Source organism: Miniopterus schreibersii, assembly GCF_964146895.1.
Source record: "Miniopterus schreibersii genome assembly, chromosome: 7".
Taxonomy (NCBI): Eukaryota; Metazoa; Chordata; class Mammalia; order Chiroptera; family Miniopteridae; genus Miniopterus; species Miniopterus schreibersii.
The window spans coordinates 69538153-69561091 of NC_138108.1; the positions used below are offsets into that span (position 1 = coordinate 69538153).

General features: G+C 39.1%; 1 protein-coding gene across 1 annotated transcript in view; it reads right to left on the reverse strand.

Moving 5' to 3' along the window:
• Positions 1 to 2268: 2268 nt before the first annotated feature.
• ACMSD (aminocarboxymuconate semialdehyde decarboxylase) overlaps positions 2269 to 22939 on the reverse strand; it is a 44704-nt gene continuing 24033 nt past the window's right edge. Inside the window, exons 9-10 of the mRNA XM_081143381.1 lie at positions 5368 to 5466; positions 2269 to 4299 (exon numbers count right to left, since the gene is read on the reverse strand). Of these exons, the coding sequence (XP_080999507.1) occupies positions 4237 to 4299; positions 5368 to 5466 (162 nt within the window). The 3' untranslated portion in view covers positions 2269 to 4236. The remainder of the gene's footprint in view (positions 4300 to 5367; positions 5467 to 22939) is intronic.

Sequence of the window (22939 nt, forward strand, 5' to 3'; positions counted from 1 at the left end):
CGAACCACGATCTCCTGGATTCTAGGTCGATGCTCAACCACTGAGCCACACCCAGCTGGGCTCTGCTATGTCATTCTTAATTTCCATACCTTTTTTCATGCTGTTGAGATCCTTACAATCAGTATTCTGAACTCTATATCTGATAGGTTGCTTATCTCCATTTCATTTAGCTCTTTTTCTGGAGACTTCTCTTGTTCTTTCATTGGAGGCTTGTTTTTTTGTCTCCTCATGTTGGCTGCCTGTTTGGGTTTGTTTCCATGTATTAGGTAGATCTGCTAGGACACTCATTCTTTTTGGAGGGTCTCTGGTACAGGCCAATGTCAGAACCAGTTTATGACTGGCCCTGAGTACCCTCTTTGGTGCTATCAACAACCCTCGGCTTGAGGACTCCTCTGCTGGGGCTGGGTGTGGTTGGACAGGACCAAGATTCGCACCAAAGTCTGCTTTTCCAAGGCCCAGTTCCAGAAAAAGATTAGGCTAAGATTCAAAGCACTCTGAGGTCTGCCTCTGCCTGCAGGCTGATTAATCTGATTCTCTTAAAGAGCCTCAGGCTGTGGAAACTCCTCTGGGTAGGGTGAGAGGTTTTACAGCAGGGTGGGGCAATTGTTTCCCCTCCAGGCAAAAGCAACAAAATGTCTGTCTGAGAAAGATGTCCTCTGCAGTATGGAGGAATGACTCACCACAAGAATCCAGAAGGGTGCCTTCTGATCTGTATTTCCAAAGCCCAAAACCCTAGATTCTCCTCACATAGCTCCAGTCCACTCTGCCCTCCCTCTGCTGGAGTCCAAGGTGAGTGGCTGCACATGAAACTTTGTGCGTTGGCTCTTTAAGAGGGTGCCTGCAGTTCCAGCCATCTCTCCCTGGCAGACAGAAACCTGGCTGCTTTTCACAACCAGATGTCATGTGAGCACCTTTCTCAGTTCTGTTGCTCTGGGCTGGGGAGCCAAGCCTGGGGTTTAGATCCCAGAGTTCTCAATGGGAACCCCCCATAGCTGAGATATCCCTGTGGACCTTCAGCTGCTGCCTGTGGGAGCCCAACCAGCCCTCACATGCCTCTGTACTTCCTACCAGTCTCTCTGTGGTCTCCACTTTTCCTCCTTGGTTATGAGGGTGCTCCTCAGCTCGTCTTCAGTTGCAGTTGATTATTCAGGGTGGTTTTTCTATATTTTAGTTGTAATTCTAGTTTGGTCCCAGGAGAGTGTCAGTGTAGCTTCCACTCAGTCCACTGCCATCTTTAATTTCAATGAATAGGTATTTTTAACTCTGGTTTTTGTTATTTCTTTGCTTCTACTAACTTTGGGCTTCATTTGTTCTTTTTCTAATTCCTCAATAGGTAAAGTTAGGTTTGTTTATTTGAGACTTTTCTTATTTATGAATGTAGGCATTTATCACTATGAATGTCTCTCTTAGAACTGCTTTTGCTGCACCCCATATGTTTTGGAATATTGTGTTTCCATTATCCTTTGTCTTAAGATATTTTTTTATTTCTATTTTTGATTTCTTCTCTGACCTATTGGTTGTTCAGACATATGTTGTTTAATTTCCACATATTTGCGAATTTTCCAGTTTTCGTCTTGTAATTGATTTCTAGTTTCATATTATTTTATTTGGAAAAGATGCTTGATCTGACTTAAATCTCATTAAATTTATTAAGACTTGTTTTGTGGACTAACATGATCTTTCCTGGAGAATGCTCCATGTGCACTTAAGAATGTGTATTCTGTTGCTTTTGGGTGAAATGTTCTGTTCTGTATATATCTGTTAAGTCCAACTGGTCTAACATGTTTAAAGCTGATATTTCCTTATTGATTTTATGCAGAAAAGAGGTTGTGGCAGAGTTTGTGAGCAAGGGGAAAAGAGGGAGGATATGAAGCTGGAAAGCTGGGCAGATAAGTAGGCCACGGTCAAGAGCTTAGGTTTTTATAAGTTTCCTAGGAAGCATTGGACTTTTAAAAATAACTTTGTGATATGCTCTGAGTTATTTTTTTCATTTAAAGAAAAAGAAACCACATTAGCAGTTGGGTAGAGAATTACTTAAGGGGTCAAGAATGTTAGTAAGACAACGAGGCAAGAAATGATGATGATGTGGGCACATCCTATGGGGATGTGAGATGTCATAGGTAAAACCAACAACACTTGATGGTGGACTGAATGTAAGGAAGAAGGAGGACAGGAAAGAGGAATCAAGGTTGACTCCGAGGTATCAGTATGTGTGTGTGCATATGTGTACATGTGTGTGTATTATAGTTTGTTCAGTCTCCTACATTTGGACAATATATAATTTTTAATATTTTGCAATAACAAATAATGCTGCAATAAAATTAGGTTCATTCCCCACATCATACATAAGGATAACTCCAACATTGATTGCATCAAAGATTTAACTATAAGACAATAAAACCATGCAGGCACTAGAAGAAAAGATGAGTAAATTCCTTTTTATTCTGGGTGTAGAGAAGGGCTTTCTAATTTTTACTGTTCTATCATTTGAGTCTTAGGTTAAAGTCATCTTTAAAAGAGGCTTTCTCTGGTCCCACAATTTAATGTCTTGTCCCTCATCCTTCCCCTTGTCACGCTCTATACATTCTCATTTTAATTCCTTCATTGTGTTTATCAGTATAAGAAAGATTTCCTTCCTTCTTTCCTTCTTCCCTCCTCTCCATTCCTCCTTTCTCTTTCCTCGCTCCCTCCTTTACTTATGTTTCTTACCCTCCAGACTGGAGGCTTCATTGGAGAAGGACTTTATCCATCACCCTTTTCATTTCCTTCTATTTCTCCAGTGCCTGGAACAGTGCTGCAGCTTGGGCACATCACATAAACACTCTGTGAATACAAATATACCCATTATCTGTCTGTCTACCTACCTACCCGTCATCTATCTATGATACTGACTAAAGTGATCAGGACACTTTAAATAACAAAACAGTAATTAAACATTATGTTAAAAAGTGCGCAAATACAGAATATTTGAGAAGGAGTGGACTTTGTCCCCAAATAGTGGGGAAGGAAAAAATAACATGCTTCCTGTTGCTCTTTTGTTCAACCTTGTTTTCCTTTTTACGCAGATTGGAGTAATAAGCAGAGTGGTGGGTGGATAAAGTCTAGAAAGCAATAGGAGGAGCAACAAAGACATGGAGTAATGAACAAAATAAAAATAAAGTGAAAGTAATGGGATGGACATAACTTAGCAAAAATTATATCAGCATAAATTATATGTCAATACTCTCGATATTTCTGGGCTAATGGGAAGGAAAAGAAATATTAATAAATCAAAGCAAGAGGGTAATTTTGAAAAATTATATTTGGTTTTGGAATTCAGCCAGAGGTATACAAACCACAGATATTCATCCTTCGTCTCAGAACCAAATTCTTTTTCTGTAGCCCAGGTAGGACCATACGTGAAGTGAGGAGAACAAGGCTACCCTGGTATTGCCCTGCTCAATCTCCACAGCTGGCTTTACACACTCTGCTCAGTATTTTAAATTAAAGTAGCTCTGGTAAAAGTAAATGATAGACTGGAACTTTTTTCCAGAATAGATAAATTCTCAGTCAGACTGAAACCTCTGTTCCCATAGTTTTGCCTTCCTATCCATTTATATCTCCACTCTAAACAAGCCTTATTCATCCTTGTAGACTCAGTCCAAGTTCCAACTTCCGTGAAAAATTTCCCAAAAGTTTGAGTCCAGATGAATTTTACTGAAATTCTGTGACACTCATGTTGCACTGCTTAGTAATTATTGCATGAACATGTGACTTGTCTCCTTATTTGGACTATAAGCTCCTACAGGTTATGTAACATTTACATCACTTATTTTGTAGAATCTAGAGCATTCCCAGCCCAGTTATGGGCCAATAGAAGGTGTTTAAAGTGAATAAAAATGGGTTATTTAGGCCCTCGGCACATATACTTGCTCAGAGAGGAGAACCTACTGGAGCCCTGTAGGATGAATCTGGTTTTGAACTTTCTCCACATAAAGCATTAATGACATTTTATGTTTTATTTCTGCCATTAATTTTTAAAGTGCTGGGAAAATCATTTTTGGTTGCATGTGAAATATTGTACTGCTTTTCAGAGTGAAAAACACATGTGAGTCATTTTTGTTCTGAATAATTTAGGATACTCAGGATATTCTATTTCTGGATAAAATAGTTCAACATAGGATTTTAGTATGCATGTGTGATACATATTTAAAAACAAGAATAAAATATCCTCTTGAAAGATTGTAGTATATTCAGTCATTCAAATTGTTTTCTCTGAAGACCCAAAAATGCTAGGGCATTGCCCGCTTTGAGTTTGTCCTGAAAAAGAAAAGAAAAAGATTTCATTTTAAAGCATTATTTAACGGTTGTTTTTAAGTACTTTATTGAATGTTTTTATCAGGTTGGTTTTTTTTTTTGGTTTGTTTTTGTTTTTAATATATCTTTATTGATTTGAGAGAGGAAAGGAGAGGGAGAGAGGTAGAAACATCAATGATGAAAGAGTCACTGATTGAGCCCACAACCCGGGCATGTGCCCTGACCGGGAATCGAACCCCTATCGCCTGGATCCTAGGTCAATGCTCAACCGCTGAGCCACGCCCGGCTGGGCGAGGTTTTTAAAAAATCAGTTTCCCAATGTGAGAGAAAAATATTAGCAGGTTAAGCAATGAACCTTTTACCACTATTTGAAATCTAAGTTTGAAACTTGGTTGTAGGAGGAAAGGAGGAGATAATAAGGGGGAAGAGCCTCCTTAGGAAAATGCTCTTTGGAAATTTCCACAGGACTTTCCAATGGATTGTAAAGACCATTTGGAGGCAAAACAGAGCAAAGGTACAGTTTAGGACTGTGGGACAGGAGGGCTAGAAACAGTACTTGGAGTCACGTAGCCACCCCCCAGCTTCCTGTCCTTTTGTACGGTCTCAAATAAAAGGGAAGCTCTTTCAGAGCAGGAAAAGTGAGAGGGATGAGGAGTCTCAGGTGAAGAGTTCTGGTCCTTGTGTCCTTGTTAATCAAGACTTCAATTCCAATATTCAAATTACTAGAATCATTACAATTTTTGAGGTTGGTCGATTGTAACAGGAATATTAAATGAAAAATTTAGACATTTTTCTTATTATTCATCTAACATGCAAACATAGATGTATTATTTTGATATGCTTCTTTGCAGGTTTCTTTCTTGTCTTCCTGAATGTAGTTGTACTAGGTTGACTTTCAGCTTTTAAACATTTTTCCTGACCTTTAATAGTTCAGCTATTTCTGGTGATCTAGTAACAATTCTAGGAATATTAAGTGTAATAATTCCCTGTCCTTTGACATCACATATCAAAGTACTCTGAAATCAAACACAGTTTGAGCAGGAAAACAGGAAGGAAATAAAAGGCATATACCTTCGTTTCTGCATCAAATTCTTCCATGGATTCTATCAGTTTTCCAGGTTCCAGCTCGCCTAGTGGAAAGGGGTAATCAGTTCCCAAAATGACTTTATCCTGAAAAAAGGGAATATATTTTTATTTATAATTTTTTAGAACAACAAAGAACCTGTAAACTTATATTTATTTATTGCAAGCACTTTTATGGTAAAATATCAAGTTTCTTCCTGATTAATAGAAACAAATTGATCTAAAATTTTAATTTGAAGGATTCAAAACTTATTCTGACATTTTCTCCAGTAGGTGTCGCTATTAGGTCTCCTAAAGTTGCAAATCAACCCTCATCCTTCCCTTTTTCAATTTTCAATAACTGAAATACAGGATACTCAAATATAAGAAGCAGACATTTATTTAATAAAACATGCTCATGCCTTCAGATGAATTTAAAGATTCTGTATTTCTTAGAATGACATATTGCAACTTATCCCACAATTTTTGAAAACATACTACAGTTGAAAAGGAAAAAATAAAACAATTGAATGAAAAGAAAACAAACCCCCAAACAATTCCCATCTCTATAAACTGGATCATTGTCTATTTTTTGAATGAAGTAGCTTCAAATTTTCATTTGACACTTAGCACATCAAAGCACAAAGGGCTCACCACCTACAGATACGTCAGGCAATGTTCTGGAATCTAGATCACCCGGGTCAACAAAAGAGAAGTGGTCCATGTCCTCAGAGAACTCATAATCCAGTAAGGAGGCCATTAAATCAATAATGACAGTTTATCAAAATAAAATGAAAAGAACACATTTTCATCCAGAAATTGAACTTCTAGAAACATATCCCACTCATATGCATGTAATGAAATATATACAAGGAAATGAATTGCAACATTATTTGTAGCAGCAGGATACTAGCAAACTAAATCATAGCATATCGAAAACCAGAAAGGAATGAGGGATACTTACATATGCTGAAATGGAATAATCACTTAGTTATATTGTAAAGAGGAATGTACTTGAAGTTATATTTTAAAGAGAGAGAAAAAACTCTAGGTCAATGTATCTGCTATATTCATATTTCTGTTTTTAACAAGGGACCTATACATACATGAATGCATGTTTGTATGTATACAGTCTATTTCAGGAATGGTACCCAAGAAACAAATAACATTAGTTTTTCCAGGAAAGAAGACTAGGATTTGGGGTACAGGAGATCAGATCCCCCTTCTTTTTTTTGGAGATATAATTCACATACCATAATATTAATCTTTTAAAAGTGTACAATTCAGTGGGCTTTTGGATATCCATGAACTTTTGTAATCGCTCCCATTATTTAATTCCATAACATTTTTATCACTCCTAAAGTAAACCCCTTTCCCATTAGCAGGCACTCCCCATTACCTCCTCCCTCCAGCCCCTGGAAAACACTGATTTGCCCTCTGTGTCTATGGAATTTCCTATTCTCAACATTTCATAAAAATGAAGTATAATATGTTGCCTTCGTTCAGTTAGTATAATGATTTCAAGGTCCATTCATATTGCAGCCCAAATCAGTTCTTTTAAGCCTGAATAATATTCCATCATATAGATATCCCAAATTTTGTTGACCAGCTCATCAGATGATGGACATTTGGGTTGTTTGTATCTACTTTTTGGCTATTATGATAATGCTGCTCTGAACATTTGTGTACAAGTTTTTGTGTGCACATATGTTCATTTCCCCTAGGTATATATCTAGTAGTGGAATTGCGGTACCACATGCTAAGTCCATGTTTGGCATTTTGAGGAACTCTTTTTCACAGAGGCTGCAGCAGTCTACATTTCCACCTGCAAAGTATGAGGTTCTGACTTTTCCAAATCTTTACCAACACTTGCTGTTGTTCATCTTTGTTATCATAGCCATCATAGGGGTGTAAAGTGATATATCATTGTAGTTTTGATTTGCATTCCTATAATGGCTAATTAAGTTAAACATTCTTTGGAAAAATACCTGTTCAGATCATTTGTGTCTATTTAAGCCCATGTATATTTTCGTTGTTGTTGTTTAGTTAGTTGTAAGAGTTTATATTTTCTGAATACTTATTGGGTATATGATTTACAGATATTTTCTTCATTCTTTGGGTTGTCCTTTTACTTTATTGGTTGTGTCTTTTGAAGCACAGAAATTTTTAATTTTGATGAAGTCTAATCTGTTGTTTTTTTTGGCAGCTTGTGGTTTTGGTATGATATTTAAGAAATTATTGCATAATTCAAGGTCACAAAGATTTACAACTATGTTTTCTAAGAGTTTGTAGTTTTAGCTCTTCCACTTAGGTCTTTGATCATATTGAGTTAATTTTTCTGTGTGGTGTAAAGAAGGGGTCCAACTTTATTTTGTGTTTTTTTTTTTTTTGCATGTGGACATCCAGTTGTCCCACTACAGTATGTTGAAAAGACTATTCTTCCCTCACTGAATTGTACTGGCATCTTTGTCCAAAATCACCCGATCTTTGTGTCTGTCCTTACGCCAGTACCACACAATTTTGATTACTGTATATGTGTAGAAAGTTTTAAAATTGGGAGTTTGAATCTTCCAATTTTGTTCTTTTTAAAAATTGTTTTAGCTATTCTGGGTCGTTTGCATTTCCAAGTGCATTTTAGGATCAGTTTTTCAATGCCTGCAAAAAAACAAAAAACAAAAACCAAAGCACACCTGGTTTTCTGATAGGGATTACATTGAATTTGTAGATCAATGTGCAGAGTGTTGCAATTTAACAATTTTTTTTCCCCAGTCAGTGGGATGTCTTTTCATTTATTTAGGTTTTCTTTAATTTTCTTCAATAGTGTTTTGTAGTTTAGTATCCAGGTCTTGTACTTTAGTTGAATTTATTCCTCAGTATTTTATACTTTTTTGATACTACTGTAAATGAAATGGTTTTCTCAGTTTCATTTATGGATTATTCATTGCTAGTATATATACTGTTAATTTTATATATTTATTTAGTATCCTACAACCTTGCTGAATCTGTTTATTAGCCTTTATAGTTTATTTGTGGGTTCCTTAGGATTTTCTTTCTGGTTTTTTTTTTTTGTTTTTTTTGAATTCTCACTGGAGGATATTTTTTCCATTGCTTTTCAGAGAGAATGGGGGGGCGGGGAGAGGGAGAGAGAAAGAGAGAAAGATCGACGTGAGAGAGACACAATGGCTAGTTGCCTCCTGCATGCACTCCGACCAGGGTCAGGAATTAAGCCTGCAACCAAGGTACATGCCCTTGGCCAAAATCAAACCTGGAACCTTTCAGTCCATGGGCTGATGCTCTAACCACTGAGCCAAAACAGCTAGGGCAAGGATTTTCTATATACAAGGTCATGTCATCTCCAAATAATTTTGTTTCTTCCTTTCCAATCTGTATGCCTTTCATTTCTTTTTCTTGCCTAATTGCCATGGCTAAAATCTCCATTACAATGTTGATTATAAGTGGTGAGGGCAGAACATTTCAGTCTTTTGCCAGTAAGTATGATACCATTATTTTGAGTACTTCCTTACTCTCAGGCACAAGAAGTCATTCTAGCTCACTTTGTACTTTATCTGTATTTAAATCAGCCTTTCTCCAAGCAGTTTAGCTTCCTTATAGTGGAAAATGGTATCTAGAAACCAAGATCTGAGTACCAGATGTGATAATTATTGTTGATATGGTACTGTGTGTGTGTGTATATACACTCAGACGCACCTATATTTCTATATCTCTTTATCTATATTTGTAACTACCTTCTCTAACAAGGAGACACTTGAATTTTAGTAAATTTATTTACTCATTTTGCTCAAGCTTAGAATGCACAAAAAGTATTGCAGAATTACCAAAACATACAGCTGCAAAAAGCAAAATTACTAGCTAGAATTCAATATTTTAAAGGTAATAATTACAGACCAAAGTGCAAAATTCTTAAGTGTTCAATTAGATAAGTTTTGACAAATGTATACACCTGTGTTACTCATACCCCTATCAAGATACAGAACATTTCCATCACCCCAGAAAGTTCTCTCATGTCCCTTTACTTAAAATCGTTTCCAGTTTTGGGCTATTTTGAGTGAAGCTGCTATGAACTTTCTTGTAAAGTCTTTTTGAGGACGTATGTGTTCATTTCTCTTGGGTAAATACGTAAATACAAAAACAAAAACTTTTGTTTCATAAGGTAGGAATATGTTCTACTGGCAGTGTATGAAAGTTCTAGTTGCTCCACAAGCTTCCCAACAGAGTTTTCAATTGTTTTGGTTTTAGCCACTCTAGAGATGGGTTGTGGTTTCTCATTGTGGTTTAAATTGCATTTCCCTGATGAAGTGATTATGTAGAACATCTTTGCTTAGTTATTTTTTACCATTGTAATAAACATATTTCCTTTTAGTTTTTTCTGTTTTTTTCAACTTTTAGTTGAGATATAATTGACATGTAACATTGTATTAGTTTCAGGTGTATGACATAGTGACTTGATATATGCAGTAGTCCCCCTTATCTGTAGGGAATATGTTCCAAGACCCCCATTGGGTTCCTGGAACTGCAGATAATACCAAACCCTATATGTAGTATTTTTTTCCTATACATACATACACATGATAAAGTTTAATTTATAAATTAGGCACAGTAAGAGATTAACAATAACTAATAATAAAATAGAACAATTGTAAGGATATACTATAATAAAAGCTATGTGAATGTGGTCTCTCTCTCTCTCTCTCTCTCTCTCTCTCTCTCTTCTCTCTCTCAAGATATCTTATTTTACTGTACATATAGCATGGATACTGTGGACAGAGGGATGATTCACTTCCTGGGAGGGATGGAGCAGGATGGCATAAGATTTCATCCTGTTTCTCTGAACTGTGTGCAATTTAAAACATGAATTTCTTACTTCTGGAATTTTTATTTAGTATTTTTGGACTGCAGTTGACCATGGGCAATAGACACTTTGGAAAATGAAACTGATGATAAGGGGGACTATTGTGTAAATATTGAGAAATGATCACAATAAGTTTAATTGACATGCATCACCTTACATAGTAACAGGTTTTTTTCATGTGATGAGAACTTTTGAGATTTACTCTCTTAACTTTCAAATATACAACACAGTATTGTTAACTACAGTAACCATGCTGTACATTACATCCTCATTTAAAAAAAAAATGTTTAAAATTAAAAAAAAAAAAGAACTTAGTTACCTTTTAATTACAAGTTTGTACCTTTTGACTGCCTTCACCCATATCCTCCGGCTTCTTTAAACATGTTTATTGGCTAGTTGTATGTCTTTTGGAAAGTGGGTATTTAAGTCTTTTGTTCATTTTTAAATTGGGTTGTTTATCTTTTTATTATAGAGTTGTAGTAGTTCTTTATTTCGGATATAAGTCCTTTATCATATATATATGTGTGTGTTTTGTGATGTTTTCTATCATTATGTGGCTTACCTACTCATTTAATTAACTTTTGATGAACTAAAGTGTTTAACTTGATGAAGTGTTTATTTTTTAAATGTTTATTGCTTTCTGTGTCCTGTCCAAGAAGTTTTTGCTGGCTTTCAGGTTGAGAAGATATTCTCTTATGTTTTCTTCTTGAAGCTTTATAGTTTCAACTTTCATGTTTAGGTGTATGATCCTTCTCAAATTAACTTTTTTTTAATACATCAAAATGAATAACTTTAATGAATTGAAAGTAAATCTATGAGTCTACAGAAAAAGAAAATGTGTATTTGACATAATTTTACAGTGTTTTAGATCAACCTCTTATTTTGAAAACTGGTATTTAGAAGTAAAGAATTAAATTTTGTCCTGTCTTCTCAGAACTGATGATTTTTTAGGAATTTTAAATTTTATTACATGTGATATTATTTTAGCTAAGTAGGTAAATCCTATTTTTGGGATGTATCCTGCAAAGCCTGCTCTCTTGCTCCTTGTGTTTAGGGCTCCCTGTGGCTGGATGAAGCCTGGCTCTTTCCCTTGTTCCAGCTGAGAGATCAGAGCTGGTTTGGAAGTGGGTGATGTTAGGAAAGCCCATAGTTCTCCAGCATCCCATCCCTGCACACAATCCTCTGAGCAGGCACCCAGCTTCCCATAGTTCTCCAGCATCCCATCCCTGCACACAGTCCTCTGAGCAGGCACCCAGCTTGCCCAATCCTTTTCAGTGCAGTACACAGCCATGTCCTCAAAAGTCACTGATTCCTGGGGCCTGGCAGTCAAGAACACTGCTGTCATCATCTGACCTCTTTTATTCCCTTCTTGGGAAAAGGTAAAAGTCTCAGGAACGTGGCAGCATTTCAACAAACAGAAGTTTTGGGCACCATTCACCTGTCTTTGCACACCAAACCCTCATGCATTAAAGACAACCTCAAATTAAGTTTTGTGTGTGGTGTGAAGTAGAGCCAAGTTTCATTTTTTAACCTCATATGGATGTCTACCTGTTCCAGCACCACTTATGAAAAGGCTTTCCAATGCCCATTTAATTGCTTTTGCACCTTTGTCAAAAATTAATTGACCAGACAAGAGTGAGTCTATTTCTGCACTCTCTAGTCTACTCCATCAACCTATTTGCCATCCTATGCTGATACCACATTGTGCTACAGCTTCATAGCAGCTCTTGAAGTCAGATCGTGCAAGTCTCCAACTTCATTTTCAAAATTACTTTGGCTCTCTGGTTCTTTGTGTATATGCCTAAAATATTAGCCTCAGCTTGGATTATGTTGAATCTACAGATTGTCTTGGAGAGAATTGACATATTAACAATATGGACTTTTTACTAATCCATAAACATATGTATGTCTGAGCCTGGGTGTCATGGGTCACTAAGCTTTGGATTTTTCCTCTATATTATTTCTTCCATGTATCATTTACATTTCACTTCCCCAGTTTCTTCCTTAACTCAGGCTCCTACCGCCTCTTAGCTCAGCCAAGTGTGAGCTCTCTATTCCCAAAGCACCCTATATACACTTTTATTCATAGCACTTCTTACATTTCTATGGGCTAATCTCTTATAATAATAATAGTAATAATATGTAACATTTATTGATTGCTTACTATGTGCAGGATGTTGTTCTAAGCCATTTGCATTCATTAACTCATTTAATCCTCACAACTTTCCTATGGGATGGGTTTTATTATGATTCCTATTCAACAGATGAAGAATCAGAGATGACAACTAACTCGCCTAGAATCGCACAGCTCTATCTACAGCTGTGTCTCCATCTCATCCACTCAGCTAAAAAATGGGACAGATACTGTGTCTCCAGCTCTGAGCCAAAGGCCTGGTATAGAGTCAATGTTTATTGAATTAAACTGGGCCACTACTATAGTTTTTAAACTGATCTCTCTGATTTCAGCCTTATCAATCGGTACCTAACGCTGGAGAGAATACTATTTTAAAAATACAAATCTGATCATGCCACATCCCCACTTCAAATCCTTCAATAATTTCCCATTATCCAGAAAGTAAAGTCCAAATTCCTTAGCATAGCATGTCACCCCCAATAAATGTGAGAAAGCTGTCCAGACCTGAGTTGGGGCAGAACTTTGGGGCCCGATGTGACTAGCTGCTCTTCCTGGGAAATAATTAGCATTCTTCTTCTTTTTTAAAAATATGTTTTTATTGATATTAGAGAGAGGAAGGGAGAGGTAGAGAGAGAGAAACATCGATGTGAAAGAGACACATCAATCGGCTGCCTCCTGCACGCCCCCTCCTGGGGATCGAGCCTGAAACCAGGGCCAAGCGCACTGACTGGGACTCAAACTGGTGACCCCTCCGTGCATGGGACGACACTCAACCAACCGAGCCACACCGACCAGGGCAATAATTAGCATTCTTGATATAATTCTTTTTCTCCCCTTTTCCACCCCTTCTTTTTTATTCTCCAGTCTAACAGCACTATCTAACCATTTTTTCCCCTATAAAATGTCTGAAGAGATAGAATCTTTGAATTGGACTTTTCAGAAAGCCTCTTCTGAAACAAGTTGGAAATTAAATTCTTACACTTATCAATCTAAGAGTTTCTTTAACAAATGTGTGTATTGAAGAAATGATGCTTTACTGTATGAAAGAGGGAAGTCTCATTATTACTAGGCCTCAAATATTAAATGTATTTTTAGCCCTAGCCAGTTTTGCTCAGTGGTTAAAGTGTAGACCCGTGGACTGAAGGGTCCCGGATTCAGTTCTAGCCAAGGGCATGTACCTCAGCTGCAGGCTCCCTCCCTGGTCTGGGTCAGGGCCCGTGCAGGAGGCAACCAGCATCGATGTTTCTCTCTCCTTCTCACTCCCTTCCACTCTCTCTGAAAAGCAATGGAAAAAATATCCTTGGGTGAGATTAAAAAAAAAGTATTTTTAAATAAATTGAAACTGTTGTGAGGATGTGACATTTTTATTTCTACCAAAAAAATTTTTCCCCTAGGTTTTATGAATGTATTTACATTAAATAATATGGTAAGTACATGATAAAATTTAGAGAAAGGCCATAATAGACTAACAATTATTTCTAGATTCCTATATTCACTACTGTATAAAATCAAGCAACTATACCTGCTGATAGAAGCCCTGAAGACCCAAAGTTATGTCTACTCACATCTGTGCCAACAGCTGATCTCGTTCTGAACTGCCTGATTGGTATTCGCCAGAGGTTCATTTGTCCCTATTGCTACTCCTCTTGCTAATGCTGTTTACAATTCCAAAACACAATATAACTTTTAAAAGTCCCACACTTATATTTGTCAACTACATTAGCATGGAATTGAAATCTAGAAATTTATTTTTCTTTCTAGTCCAGAATTCTTCCATTCCCAGTATTATGGCTTTCTAGGACATAGATACATTTTACAGGGAGCGGGGGGCGTCTGTTCTGTTTTAATGCGGAGAAAGCAAATGACTTTAAAGCAGAAATGAAAACCACTCCTCAGCAATTCATCCTCTCTGGTTAAGATGCTTCCCTGCTCCCCTTCCTAACCTGATTTTGGACGCCTGTTGCAGAACACCAAACTTATGGTTTGGCAGCATTTAATTATTATTTGTGGCTCTTGTACACGACTCCTCTTCATAGGAGGTTAATTATCCTCTTGTAACAATCTGGTTTGTACATTTTTCATACCCTTATCTGGTCTTACACCTTTTATTGATACCTCCTGGTGAATTTTAAGCATTTTTAGGTTGTTAGTAATTTCATAAGGGAGAGGGAAGTAGACATAAAAGAACTGGAAATGAAGTTCTTGTTTATTGCTTTTCTTGTTTAGAGGGAGAAGGGATAGTAGCAGGGAAAAGGTGGGGAGAAGAGATTCCTCAAGAGTCATACGGTTGCATATTCCATTTCTTAATATCAGTCTCTACTTGATTGATGCTTAATAAGTACCTCTGGAGTTAAAAATGCTTTTTGTATTACTATTTCTATTACTTGTTATCTTGTAACTGTAAATGGATTGTTTTAAATGGATTACATGCAGAATCCTGGTTAAAGAGGCATAGGACATGGCCTTGGACGATATATGTTCCACTGATTCAAGCTCCCTGGGATACCTGACTCTTGTCACATCTCAGGTTTCCAAGTAACATACCTGATCCTGGCCTCCCCAAAGCTGGAACTTTCTTCTGTTTTTCTTGTCAGTGATTTAGGAGTCTATTCCCTTGGGATTGATCATGAGCCAACTTCTAAGGATATCTGTGTTAACATAACACTTGACAACATTTACATTTTAGTAGGACCTTTCTAAAGACTATTAAATCCAAAGGAATAATTCTAACAGTGGGCATTTTGGGTACCATGGCTGCCTCTTCTGGGATCCTGAAATTATATCTTCTAGACAGACAATGGTTTCCTTTATTAGGTAGCAAAGCAGGGAATGATCCTGATTGATTTCTCAGTACCAAAAGACTGCCCAACATATATTTCCCTTCCCAAAGCCAGCAGCACACATACCCTATGAGGCCAAAGACTTACTGAGCTGATAATAATAGTGATTAATATTCCTGCCAGGGAAGAGAAATAAACTGCTCACCTGCTGGGATGCATTAACTCTTCCACATTTTCAGGGGATGCTGTGAACACTGAAAGATGTAGCTTACTAAATACATTCAAATAGTGGAAGAGAATTCATTTTTCTTCTGGAAAAGGAACAATTAACTATATTCTTATTAGCATATTTCATTAGTAGTATTTACAACATAACTCTGCTATATCATAGCTTGCTACAAGTATTCTGGTATACCAAGGATTCAGTTTGTCCCCTGAGATATAATTTCCTAGAGAACGAACCAGATTTTTCTCGATCAATACAAAGTAAGATTAGCCTTACATCCATGAGATCATTACACAACTCAATTAAACAAACATTAATTTAATACCTACTATTTGTAAAGCACTGGATAATATAAATCACTGACATTTGTATAGTCCTTTGGCATAGTATTATATAGCTCCTCACATCAACTCTACCTCGTTATCAGCTCCATTTTACAACTGAGGAAACAGGCTGAGAAGGTAAGTGGCTTGATAGCAAAAGTCACCCAGTTAACAAGTGGTAGAGCCAGAACTTGACCTCTCTCTCATTTACCACAACTTCTTGAAAAAGTAGTAAGTTATACTCTTGTTCACAGGAAGCTTACAGGCATCAAAAAAGGTTCCACTCTATTGAGGACAGCAATGCACGGTGCACAGGAAAATATCATTTCACTAGGATACAGACTGGAGAGGCTGTTACAGACAAGTATTTAAATTTCAAGTCAGATGGAAATATTCCTAATACATATGATACGCTCCACTGCCTAAACATAAAATAATCTTTCTTTGGTGAAAAAAGATCTTTTTATTGCTTCCCAATCATCCTAACCTTTAGAACCCCTGAACAAAGTAGTCCGTAATGTTAATGAAGGCATGGAAAAGGGGTGAAGAAGCTTTAGCCTTTGGGCCTGATTTCCAGCTTAGGTCCATCTTTTAACCCAAAGATCAAATTCCCAAGACAAGATCACATTTAAGCCTTTTGTAAAAATTTGAGGCCTGAAATGCCTAAAATGACACTGCGACTTCTAAAAGTGAACCATTTCTTTTACTGTGAGATAAAAATACTTCCTATTTTGCAGAACAGGAATTTCTGGCTTCTCTATAAAAAATAAAGAAAGGAACATATGAATAGATATATTAGTTGAAGGGGTTAGTTGAAAGTCTAACTTGCAGAGAGAGGCCTCTTCACTTAAAAAAAAAATTGAGGTGAAATTCATATAACAAAATTAACCATTTTTAAAGTGTACACTTTGGTGGCATTTAAAACCCTGCTAAAAAGATGGTAAAGAGATTTTATTTTTAAATTTATCTTTATTGTTGAAAGTATTACAGGTGTCCCATTCCTCCCCCAATTGACCCCCTCCACCTCACTCCCACCCCCTCCCCAGGCCTTCAACCCCGTTATTGTCTGTGTCCATGGGTTATGCACATATGCATATAACTTGTTTGGTTAATCTCTTCTTACCCTCCACCCTCTGAAATATGATTGTCTGGTGCATGCGTCAATGTCTCTGGATCTATTTAGTTTGTCAGATTCTTTTGTTCATTAGCTTCTTAAAGAAGACCCTTCAACATTTCATGTAGTACCCTTCTGGTGGTGATGAACTCCTTTAGCTTTTCCTTGTCTGAGAAGCTCTTTATTTGACCTTCTATTCTAAATGACAGCTTTGCTGGGTAGAGCAATCTTGGTTGTAGGTTCTTGTTTTTCATCACTTTGAATATTTCTTGCCACTCCCTTCCAGCCTGCAAGGTTTCTGTTGAGAAATCAGCTGACAGTCATATGAGAGCTCCCTTGTAGGTAACTAACTGCTTTTCTCTGGTTACTTTTAAGATTGTCTTTAACCTTTGGCATTTTAATTATGATGTGTCTTGCTGTGGGCCTCTTTGGGTTCCTGTTGCTTGGGACTCTGTGCTTCCTGGACTTGTAAGTCTATTTCTTTCCCCAGGTAGGGGAAGTTTTCTGTAATTATTTTTTCAAATAGGTTTTTAATTTCTTCTCTCTTCTCCTCCTGGCACCCCAATAATAAGAATGTTGGGCCTCGTGAAGTTGTCCCAGAGGCTCCTTACACTATCTTCATATTTCTGGGTTCTTTTTTCTTTTTGTTCTTCTGGTTGGGTGTTTTTTGTTTCCTCATGTTCCAAATTGCTGATTTGATTCTCAGCATCCTCTACTCTACTGTTGATTCCCTGTAAATTATTCTTCATTTCAGTTCCTGTAGCTTCATTTCTGATTGGTACTTTATTATGTCATCGATGGTCTTACTTGTTTCCTTAATAGTCTTGCTAATATCCTTGAGCATCCTTATAACCATAATTCTGAACTCTGTATCTAGTAGCTTGCTTGGATCTATTTCATTTAGTTCCTTTTCTAGAGATTTCTTCTGTTCTTTCCTTTGTGAGATATTTCTTTGCCTTTACATTTTGGCTGCTTCCAGGTGTTTGTTTCTATGTATTAGGTAGAGCTGCTATGTCTCCTGGAATCTGTAGAGTGGCTTTGTGTAGTAGGTGTCCTGTAGGATCCAGTGGCTCAGCCTCCCCAGTCACCTGAGCTGGGCCTTCTAGGTGCTCCCCTGTGTGGGCTGTGTGCACTGTCCTGTTGTAGTTGAGCCTTGGTTGCTATTGGTGTCACTAGGAGGAATTGACCCTCAGGCCAATTGGCTGTGAAGACCAGCTGCAACTACAGCCAAAGAGCTGCTGTGCTGGAGACACCCCTATGGAGCAGGATTTACTTCAGTGGAGCTTTGGTGTTCACCAAGTGCGCCCCTTGAGTGTGTCACTTGTGGATGTGGTAGGGTTGTAATCTAGTGTGGTCGAGTCTGACCACCAGGTGCACTGTCTCTGGGGCCTCCCAGGAGGTGCAGAGTCAGCCTCTTCCAGTGCCTTGCCCAGGGCCACCCAGCATGAGCTACACAGCAAACTGTAGTTGGCTGCTCCTTGTGCTGGGCTTGGAGGTGCCCAGGAGAGGCCAAGCTGTGAGCCAGTGCAGGCTGCTGCTAGTGCCAGGCCTGGGGCCACTTATCAAGCCGTATGGGGCCCGCTGCTGCTTGTTTGAGAGATTTTAGGAAAGTCCTAAGCATGAGGCTGGAGAGGCCACTTGCATAGAAAAGCCCCTGGAAATGGCCTGGATGAGCTGCAGGTGGGGAGGGGCGGGGCCTCAGGGGTTCACCGGGGTGGGGCCAAAGGTGTGAGTCAGGTGCCGGGGATTCAAACATGGCGCCTGCCTGCCGGCTGTGCGGGGAGGACTCCCCAAAGGAGCCACGGCCTCTGCCAGCCCTTCTGCCTGGGAGGAAGCCGCCCCTCCAGCTCTCGCCCGGATCTCAGGCAGGTTAGTTCCTCCCCGAGTGTCCCGGGTCCTTTCAGGCTGCTCCCGGCGCTGGGCTCAGAGGGAGTGTCCGAGTGAGTCCGTGCCGGGCCCTTTGAGAGGAGCTGCTGGGGCTCCCGCAGCCTCCCGACCCTCAGCGACAGTCCCCGCTGGTTTCACAGCCCGCAGGTGTGGGGACGTCTCTTCCCGGCCCTGGAACCTTGGGCTGGGGGCCTGGTGTGGGGCTGGGACCCCTCGCTCCTCCGGGAAACCTCTGCCGCCGAGATTCCCTCCCGGGTTTAAACCGAGGCACCGGGTGTGGGCCCGCGGCCATGTCTCCGGGATTCAGCCCCCACCCGCCCGCGTCTCCGCCCCTCCTCCCGGTCTTGGTGCTGCTTCAGTTCCCTGGTTGTGGGGCTTCTGTTCAGCCAGATCTCAGGAGGCGCTGAGTGATGGTGGTTCTGTATATTACTTGAAATTTCGATGTGGTTGCGGGAGGCGGCGGGGACCATGGCTACCTACGCCGCCATCTTGTTCAAGAATCCTCGGTAAAGAGATTTTTAAAGGGCATATATCTGGCTTGTATTGCCAAGCCCCCCAACTATCTCTAATTGTCAGCACCAGCTGCCTCTGGAAGTAGAGACAAAGATGAGACTAAAACCAGGAGGGTTTATTTAAGCCTGTGTCAGAAGCAGTTAGACTCTAGACACCTCCGTGACTGCTTCGCCCAGTGTCTGCTTTTCCCTCACCCTGGCAAAAGGCTGGCCGCTTAGTCTCAGAAGAGGGTGAAAGGGAGGGTCTCAACTGGAGGGCACCGGGCACAGTGGAGAGTGGGGCCTGTTCTGAAAGCAGGAGGGTTAAATAAAAGTGTACTCATTAAAAATTGAGACTTCCAGTATTTTTGCCCTACTTAGTTCCCAGAATATTAGTGGCTAGACCTTTACCATTCAGAGAAGCAACTGAAAAAGCTTCTCCGGGAAACTGATAAATCAAAAAGGAAATACCAAATTTCTAGAGTTTCTAAAGTCCATGGCTCAGTCAGGTTACTCTGGAGAAGACCACACGTGATAGGCCCCATCCACACGCAGAGATTTCTAAACACCTTTTCAGTCACTGCTCTTAAATATGAGCAGATAGCCAAGGATTACAGACACTTGAGGGAATCATTTAATAAGTTCAGGAAATCTCCCAGGACATAAAGCAAACACTCAAAGAAGGGGGAATGTAAGACAAAAAATAAATAAGGTTCAACTTTAGAGTAATAGGAACTCCAGAAAGAGAAAACAGAGGAAAGGAAGTCACTAAAGAAAGAAATTAAGACAATTTACAGAATATAAGGGCTCGCCAAGTGGCAAGTATAATGTCTGGAAAATAGACCCACATCGAGTAACATTATTGTGAAACTTCAGGACAAAAAGAAAATCTTAGCCTTTGAGACTGGGGGAGGAGGGGAGAGAAGCAGGTTTTATATGAAGATTCAAAGATTAGAATGCAATTACAATACTCAACAGCAACTCCAGAAGTCAGAATACAATGGAAAATGTCTTTAAAATTAATAGGAAAAACAGTTTCCAAACTAGAATTATATACCTAGCCAAGGAACTCATTGTAAAGGAAGAATAAAGATATTTATAGTTAACTAAGTTTTCCAAAATTTCATCTCCCATGCTCCGTTTCTCAGAAAGTTAATGGAGGATGTTCTCCACCAAGCAATTGGAAAATCATAGAATTCAGGAAACAGGGAATTCAGTGTGTGTGTGTGTATGTGTGTGTGTGAGACAGAGAGAAAGAGAACGAGAGCGATCAAAGGGAGATTTCAAGATAATGGTGGTGCAGCAGGTCTTAATAGCAACCCAGTCCAGATTGGAGCAAGTCAGAAGACTCCTGAGGTATTTCTTCAAGAAGATAGGATTAATAGGCTACGGTACACAACGTGTTTAAGTGTACTTAGAAAAGAGTTACAAAATTGGTGGAGAGTTTGAGTTTTAGTGTAAGTGGTGAGCAAAAAAAAAGAATGAGAGATAGATAGATGATAGGTAGATATATAGATAGATTCATAGATATTGGTGGGCCACAGTCATCTCATTGAAAACATAAACATGTGGGAGTGGACTTGGAACTGATTAGTGGAAGTTGGAAGGACCTAGAGAATAGGGAAGGACTAAAGATCCTTGTAAAGACTGTTATTATAAGCCTGATGGACTGTGAGAAGGCATTGCGGGAGGGAAGGCTGCAAGGGGTGTTTCGGAGGCAAGATCCCCAGCATAAAGAAGGCCCGTGGAGCCGACATGGAGAGAACAATTCCTTGCTTTGCTGCGCACAGTGCTGGTTACAGAGACCACGGCAAGCAGTGCGCTAATGTCGCACGCGCAGCTGCGTTCTACTGAATCGTCATCACAGAAGGCTAAGCCGCACGCACAGTGTCATTCTGCTGGAGCGTCACTACATAAGGTTGCCATCATGTGCACGCGCAGGATGGTCTGGGTCACGCACGGGACACCGAGACCGGTCAGCCCTTACCCGACACACCTGACAGAAGGCTGTCGGTAGGACTTGAGGGAGAGTGAGAAAAATGGTATTGGAAACTAGAGGAAAGGAGGTCTTTGCTCAGTAGTGGCAAAAAAATTAGCAGCACTGTCAACTACTTGCTGCTTATAGTAACATGCAAGAAGAGTGCCTTAGATGAAGGATTGTTAAATATAAAGGAGTCAGGAATTGTTGGGTTTGAAAAGTCCCAGTCCTTCCAATGCCAAGTGATGCAAAATTAGAGTTGGTTTTCTGGCAAAGATTAAAACCAAGGCACAATAAAAAAAGCCTAAAAATGAAGTTAAGATGTAACTATGATATCTTTGTTATGACCTCAAAAGATTTAAGGCAGTGCCTCAAAGAACCATTCTGTCAAACAAGAAAGGCTTCTAGGTAGCTTAACGGTGTTGTCCCTCAGCACCTTTCAAGAAACCAAAGGTAGAGAAGGGCTTTCTCAGAGACTCATGGGTCAGGCCTAATGGTGTGAAATCTTATAAGATTCATTCTAAGACTTACAAAGTTTTTAAGAGATTTGTATTAGCAGAAACACCACCAGCTTGGTTTGAAAGGAACAGATAGAATAAAATGAAAAGAGGTCTTTGGACACCCAAATTTGTAGTCATGAAGTGGTCTGGAAAAGCTCCTTAGCCATAAACATAGGCTACCTTTCCTGGAAAAAGAGGGATGTTTCAGAGGGTAGAACCAAGAGCCACAGAGAATCATTCCTATGCTTTGAGTTATAATCAATAACTGCCAACATGTGCCTCATGGGTTTCAGATTTGCTAATGACTAGTGACTTGTCTGAACTTTCTATTTCCCCCTTTTGGAAAGGAGAGTCTGTGGCAACTATCCTTTGCCTGTCTTACCATTTTATATTGAGCATGTGTTGGGCAAAGAACTTGTCTCTTTACTTCATAGTCTTCAGATTGAGACCAACTACATGAGTGCATCATCCACAAGTTAATTTAAATGATGAGATCCTAGACTTTAAGCTGGCTGTGAATGGATGAGACTTTTGGGGGTGGTTATAGGAGGGGGTGAGGATATTTTGCGTTTAGGAGGAATAAAAATCATTTGTGGCCAGAGTGTGGAATGTGGTGGTTTGAAAATATGTCTTTAAATTTTTGATACACCTTCCTTCAAAGGTGGAGCCCAATTCCCATACGTAGTTAATTAAATATAACTAATATCTTTATTGAAGCAGTCCTGTGCCCACTTTCTCAGCTCTTGTCCCCCAAGGCAGCCACTTTTACCTTTTTAAACTGCATCTTGTGATAATTCCCCTCATAATTTCAGATGATAAGCATATACTATTGTTTCTTGATTTATTAACTTTAGAGAGTATTTACCAACTTCCCATTATAATCATTGAGAATTTCTTACCCCAACTTTTCTCCATTTTCCCAGTAGAATTACAATTTTCAGTTAAACCAGTACTTAGTATTTACACAGTTATGGCTGTAAATATTGTTCGCTGCTGATGAAGTAATGTGCAATGATTATCTGCCATGATATGGGTGTTTGTTTTCTTGGAGTTCATTATTTCCTTTTCTTTCATTTGCTTAATTATCTGTGCACATGCTGCTTGTTTGTCCCTAATGCATCAACAGATCTGTTCCACGCGTGACAATCATTGTTTCAGCTTCTCAAACACATCAAATGTCCCATCAGTTCTTTTTTCCCGTCCTGAAGACTTCCCTCCACAGCATTCTGTCCTCTTGATCCAATCGGGACAGTGGCTCTCTAGCCCAGCTGCTGTGCT